At 41.4% G+C, this 6660-nt stretch overlaps 2 protein-coding genes and 1 pseudogene across 2 annotated transcripts; 1 reads left to right on the forward strand and 2 right to left on the reverse strand.

The window, feature by feature from the left end:
* Positions 1-1020: 1020 nt before the first annotated feature.
* On the reverse strand, positions 1021-1499 carry LOC122820748 (annotated as a pseudogene).
* Positions 1500-1847: 348 nt separating this feature from the next.
* Positions 1848-2224, forward strand: LOC122820649 (histone H3-like). The gene has a single exon (XM_044098221.1). The coding sequence runs from the start codon at positions 1850-1852 to the stop codon at positions 2222-2224; it is 375 nt and encodes a 124-aa protein (XP_043954156.1). The 5' UTR covers positions 1848-1849.
* A 1152-nt stretch (positions 2225-3376) lies between these two features.
* LOC122820756 (macrophage mannose receptor 1-like) lies at positions 3377-4426 on the reverse strand. Its single transcript, XM_044098339.1, has 3 exons — positions 4379-4426; positions 3883-4263; positions 3377-3790 (listed from the first exon to the last, which is right to left on the reverse strand). The coding sequence occupies exons 1-3, from the start codon at positions 4410-4412 to the stop codon at positions 3402-3404; spliced, it is 804 nt and encodes a 267-aa protein (XP_043954274.1). The 5' UTR covers positions 4413-4426; the 3' UTR covers positions 3377-3401.
* Between the last annotated feature and the right edge of the window lie 2234 nt (positions 4427-6660).

Raw genomic sequence — 6660 nt, forward strand, 5'->3', positions numbered from 1 at the left:
AAACATGAGACAGATTCTACACTAATTATTAAATCATTTGTCTTTTTTTTAACTTTTTTTGTTTATAGCTATTTCTTTGCTAGGATTTAATCAAATGCCAATGAGGCTCCTGTTGCCAAAAACCCTTTCAAAAAGTTCCTTTGCTTTTAGGATCACATCCATTCAGGGTGGATTTTTCCAGATTCACTTGAATAAAACATTATAGTTTATGCATATGAAATAAATCACATGTGACAAGATAAATCTCTAATCAACCTCATTGACTGTTCATTCTATGTTGCTCTTGTTCATGTTGTCCTTTGGTTTATTTCAGGATGAATTTAGAAGAAAAAGAAATAAAAGAGACACATGGAAGACGTTCAGCTCATTAAACCCACTGACCTTTAGTTCTCTAGAACTTTTTCTCTGATTTGTTTGTGTTTTTTGTCTTCAATGCTGTAATGGCAGCCAGGGACACGGAGTTAAACTTCCAGACATTCAGCCCTGTATATTACAATCACTAAATATGTTTGAATGGCCTAGTCAAAGCCCAGATCTGAATCCAAACAATCTGTGGCAAAAGTTTAAAGAAATATATTTGCAGACATTCTCTAAAGTGAATGAGTTTGAGATGTTTGGGAGAAAAAATGGCAAAAAAAAAAAAAAAAAAAAAAAAAAGGCAAAAAAAAAAAAAAAAAAATTTACTAATTTGTGTGGTCAATAAAATAAAATCCTAATCAAATCAAATGCTTAGAAGTTATGAGATTTAATTTAATATGAAGGACATTTTGCAAACCACTGAAAGTTTAAATTAGGATAATGTGCAATAAATGTTATATTAGAGTGCAACAGTAAAAGTGAAGAGCAGTTCTGCTGATGTTCAACTAGAGGTCAAGTTTTGTTGGGCAGATTAAATCTTCTGGTGATCCACAGCTTTTAAAGGACATAAAAAGTGTCTCTGATTTCAGGTCTAAGATGAGCAACAATAAAACCTAAAAATAGTTTAGAATATGAACAGTTATTTGTGTTTTTGGTTGGAAGCAAAGCTCTCATGATGAAGGAGTGTGTGGCTCTTAAAAGAGCCGTTGTGTGTTTGTTGCTGAGCAGCAGCATCAGATGATTGAGGTTTATTTAGCCTTGGCGGCCTTCTCGGTCTTCTTGGGCAGCAGCACCGCCTGGATGTTGGGCAGCACTCCACCCTGAGCGATGGTGACTCCACCCAGCAGCTTGTTGAGCTCCTCGTCGTTGCGGACGGCCAGCTGCAGGTGACGGGGGATGATGCGGGTCTTCTTGTTGTCGCGGGCCGCGTTCCCAGCCAGCTCCAGGATCTCAGCGGTCAGATACTCGAGCACAGCGGCCAGAGGGGGCTCCGGCACCGACCCGCTCAGCATAGTTGCCTTTGCGCAGCAGCCTGTGGACACGGCCCACCGGGAACTGGAGTCCGGCTCTAGAGGAGCGGGTCTTGGCCTTAGCTCGGGCTTTTCCTCCGGTCTTTCCGCGGCCACTCATCTTCTTGTTGTTTGTTTCTGGAGACGAGACTCGAGAAAATGTAACAAGGAGTCGCTGAAAGCTGCTTTATATGTCCGCGGAGAGGAGCGGGACGATGCTGGCAACCAACCAGAAGGCTCCGAGCAGAGCGGGACGGAGAGGCGGACTTTTGAAAAGCAGCTTCCTCCAATGAGCAGCGGACATTAAGCCGGGAGGCGACGCCTCTGGGCGGCGCTGAGCTCCAGGAGGAGCCGCTAACCAACCAGGATCCGGAACGGAGCTGCAGCATCACAGGGTGACGCCCAGAGCCTCAGTTTAAGAGCGGCGGAGTCTCGGCGGTTTGTATCATTTTTCTCCTGATCCAGATCAGAGAAGCAGAAGCATGGCCAGAACCAAGCAGACCGCCCGTAAATCCACCGGAGGCAAAGCTCCTAGGAAGCAGCTGGCCACCAAGGCAGCCAGGAAGAGCGCTCCGGCTACCGGCGGCGTGAAGAAGCCTCACCGCTACAGGCCCGGTACCGTGGCTCTGAGAGAGATCCGTCGCTACCAGAAGTCGACGGAGCTGCTGATCCGCAAGCTGCCCTTCCAGCGTCTGGTCCGAGAGATCGCTCAGGACTTCAAGACCGACCTGCGCTTCCAGAGCTCCGCCGTCATGGCTCTGCAGGAGGCCAGCGAGGCCTACCTGGTGGGTCTGTTCGAGGACACCAACCTGTGCGCCGAGAATCCCTGTTCATACCAACATAGCCCAAAGAGCTGATCCTGTTCTTGACTTTTACTTTCCTGCTTTGTACAGACAAATCTTAGAAATTTTTTTCTGTTCATACAAATTTAAAAGTAGTTTTATCCCATACCACCACTGTTCATAATAACAGAATGTCCATCCATAGCTTCATGCCTGAATCTGATTTTTATGTCCTGCAGCATGTTTGTAGAAATAAGGTTTTTTTTTTTTGTTTGTTTTTTTTTTTTTTGTCAATTTAAGGATATCTTTGAACCTCCATCACCATATTCATCCATGAAGAAACATCCCTTGAGTTTATATTTTTGCCCCCCTCCCTCATTTAATGTTCCCCAAAACTAAATTTTGCAGTTTGATAATAATTTGCCAGAATGCATCACAAATCTGTTGACACTCAAAGCATGTAAATGTTTGCGTATTACAATAAAAGCAGTTTTGTGACTAAATAAGTTTAATAATATTCACAAGTAGAATAAAAGTTTGACAGAAGTCAGTCACGTTTTGACCAATCCACTGGATCGGATAAAACGAAGCTCAGATTAGTTCGAAGCAGCAAAGCAAACCTTTGATTGTAATCATTTATCTTTGACGAGTTTCTTGCCTCCACCCGTCAATCTTTACCTACTTCTATAAATTCTACATCAGATTCAAGTCAAGACTGTGATCCAAAATTTTTAAAAATTATCTCCAGTAAAAGCTGAACAGAATTCTAAAGTTAATCTTTCACTATTACAAAATTATTACAGAAAAAAAAATACAGATTGTTGTTTCAGATTATATGATTACAATTGAACTGCCAGTGACCAGAGGTACAACCAGATTTATATCAGCCATTCCAAATTGAGATTAGTAACTCAGAGTTCGGTCTTCTTCTTAAAGACGTCTCCATCAGGCTGCTCTCTCCATTTCACGGTTGTTCCACTCGTTCCATTCTCATTCAGTCTGTCCTGCAGCTGGTGGGGGTAGTATGGGTTTGGGGGATGGTTGAATAGATTGATTAGTGTTCAAAAGGATTGTCTTTTTTAATGTTTTATTTTAGAACTTTACCTTTTTCAGGATGTTTGCCCTCAGAAGCGGATCATTCAGATTGACAGAGTCCTCAGTCTTCACTCTCAGCTTCACAAGCCGTTTCATTTAAACAAGATAAGAGAGAAAGAAAAATAAAGCTACACTTAAAACTGCAGCTCATGTTGTCCTACATGCACATCAATAAGGGAACAGCATTTGAACACTCGCCTGTGAGGCTGTGGCAAACAAATGAACTTTTTGATTCACATGAACAAAACCTCCATTTCCCTGAACTCCATGTTACACCACAAATGACTCTGTTGGAGCCTATCATGTTGAAAACTGGTGCCCAGTTGCTGTAGACAAATCTGCTCCCATCAGACCAGTGAAAGTTTGGATCTCTAAACAGACCAGTCCATGCTGTGGCCCCACTAGGCACCAAACTCCGAGCTCTCTGGTTTTCCGTGTCGTTCCTGATGGTAGCCAGGTCTCTGAAGTTCTGCCTGCAGTACGTCTGAGCATCGGACCAGGATCTGGGTTCATTGACCAGAACATATTCAGGATTCTCCTGTGTGCCTGCAGTAGAGAATGAAAACGAGCAGCATTTGTACGTTTTATGATGAAGTCTTTGTTAATCCTCAAATGTAGCAGTAGTTGTATCTCATTACCGTTGTAGCAGATAAATGGGTATGAGATGCTGCAGGAATCATCCCAACATTTTCCATTTTCAGCAATTGTCACACAGAACTGATAGGCATAATAAAAATCTGGTTCATGGTCAGAGGTTTCCCAGTCTCTGTATTCAGCCCCGTTCCCAGTGAAACCATCAGACCACCTCCAGTCGATCTCACTGTACAAACCGATCCAGACCTCCGATGTGTGACCAGCAGATGACAACGTATCCAAAACTTGATTCATTTCTGTGGGACTCTGGATGGTGGCCAGGTCTGTGTGTTTCTGTCTGCAGTAGGCCTGAGCTTCGCTCCAGGTGAAAGATCCACTGACAAAGTGATACTGACGCTGGTCGCATGTGGAGAGGATGAACCTCTCTGTTAGGAATAAAACACAAACTTTCCTCATAATCTCTCAAGGTCTTATTCCACCAATGTGACTTTTTCACAGCATTAAAGCAATTTAAAGTACACAAAAAATTCATTCACCTACCTGAGAGAAAGAAGACCAGCAAGATCTTCCACATCGTCAAGCTGCTCTCTAGAGAGCCGGGGGAAAACTCTGCTTGTGTTGCAAACAAAACAAAAAAAGCAAACATTTCTGACGTGTTCGGTGTGTCTGAATACAGACATGCAACGCTGTTAGACGAACATGTAAATGTTTCCACAGGGGCCTTTGTTCAGGTTTCCAGTTATTTAGTTTATGACATGAAGCCTAAGCAAATTATATTTAATGATTAATCTTAAGTAATCATAAGTTTCTGCAGAGAGGAGGCGTCACACGCAGCACCTACCAGCTGCTGGATGGAGGATAGAAGGAGAAAAATCACCAATATGTTCAATGTTCATATCTGACCACCTCCCATATTTTATCTCTCTGTGTGTGACAGATCTCAGAACTTCAATGCATGCTGCAGATTTTCCTACATTCCCCCCCGACTGTTTTTTCTGGAAGACTTTCTTGTTTCTGTAGTGTGGCCACCGAGTTTCTATGCAGTAGCCATAGAAACTTCATCTCCTTCCCCCAGGCTGTCTCCTCAAGGAACATAATATACTCACATTATCACCAGAGTAGTAATAATTAATAATGAAAAGCCAGAGAAATCTAAACTAAAGTATGACATTGTGTGGTAAATGGTTGAAAATTCTGCTTGTCCAATGTACCCTACAGAAATTTGGAGGGACTAGAAGAAACTGTGATTATTATGTATATTTCTAACTTCAAGAAAGGAGTACTATTATTCCTGTCTGGGACTATTTTCCCATTACCTAGTTTTCTAGCATAGGTGCTGCTCAAGTAAAGGTTTTTTTTAAGTGCCTAACTCTGAAAAGAATGATTTTTCTTTTTGTGTATGTATCTAATTATTTGGGAGAAGTGTTAAAAACCTAGTGCACAATTAGCAAACTAAATCATATTGGCTAAACAAACAAACTATAAAATAAAAGATTGTTTCTGAATAAATACACTGACATTTTGGTTATTGACTGTTTAAGAATTCTTCAAACAGTGTGATGTTCATATCCATGCTTTATTTTGAAGTGAGTGAAGACTGTTTACGCAGCTTTTCCATTTCCTCTCTTCATGGTCTCCACCCGTGATGTGGTGCACCAAATAACATTTATTCTGTACCCAGAATGCTGTGCTGTACTGTAAATGGTTTAAACTCTACTGACGTATTGCCTACTTTCTGACCAAAACACTTCTAAGGCCAATTAGGCAAACCAGCAACAGTTAGCAATACTCGTCAAATATAAATTTGAAAGGATATGTGAAAGGTCTGTTCCAAAGAATCACTTCCCGAAGCACAACCTAACAGGTAGTTGTGCAATAACAAATCAGCCCCTGTTGAGGGCGACAGACTGTAACACATGTGTCATTGACTCATGGTTGAATTTAGCGCTTTATCTTCCGTTAAATATCATGTTGGTATAGCACTTTATCATTGGTGGAACTAATGTTCATGATACGAGCTTTAGGGTTAGTGCAACTAACTTTTTACCTGGCAATGCCCAACACCAGAGACTTCCATCGCAAAGACAGGGTTTTATTGTAAATTTTATTTCTGTCCAAATTCTGATGTTTCAGCAATGAAAAGACCAACTTCTCCCTATGTAGAGTAATTTCCCCTAAAACCTTGTTGGCAGCAACTAGCGTCAAGCATTTAAATTCACTAGGAACTTAATGCTTTGTTGTTTTGTTTTTTTCTTCGTCAGGGGAACTCATTGGAATAAACTATCTGTGTCTGTGCTCAGACTTCATTTGCGTTGAGCTTGTTGACACTTTTGATATTTTAGTGTAACGCAGTGCTGTCGACACACATTTGCCTAAGAATCTATGGAAACTGCCAACTTGGGGGAGATAAAACCAGCTCAAACAAGTTTGCAGAATAACACTCTGGACACTTGACACCTTCCTTTTTCTTGCAACAGTCCACTTATTCAATGGCGGACAGTCAAAGATGCTGCTGCTAGGTTGAAAACACAGTACAAGACAAATATCTCAAGAAAAATATATTTTTAGTTGAATAGGTAAAATGTGATAATGATATTCTGAGCCATTTTGAAACAGGAAAAGTCAAAGGATGGTTGCTGATTCTTTTAGCAAGCTGATTAGCACTACAAACTTTGCAACAATGTGGTCTATGAGGTCTTAAAAAGTCAGTAAGGTTACCGTAACTTCTAAAATATGCCAGAGGGATCCTCCCTCCTAACTGTGGTTTATCACCAAAATTTCAAGACACGCAGAGCCTCAGTAAAACCGCTGCTGATTAGTTC

Source organism: Gambusia affinis, linkage group LG18 (assembly GCF_019740435.1).
Source record: "Gambusia affinis linkage group LG18, SWU_Gaff_1.0, whole genome shotgun sequence".
Classification (NCBI taxonomy): Eukaryota; Metazoa; Chordata; class Actinopteri; order Cyprinodontiformes; family Poeciliidae; genus Gambusia; species Gambusia affinis.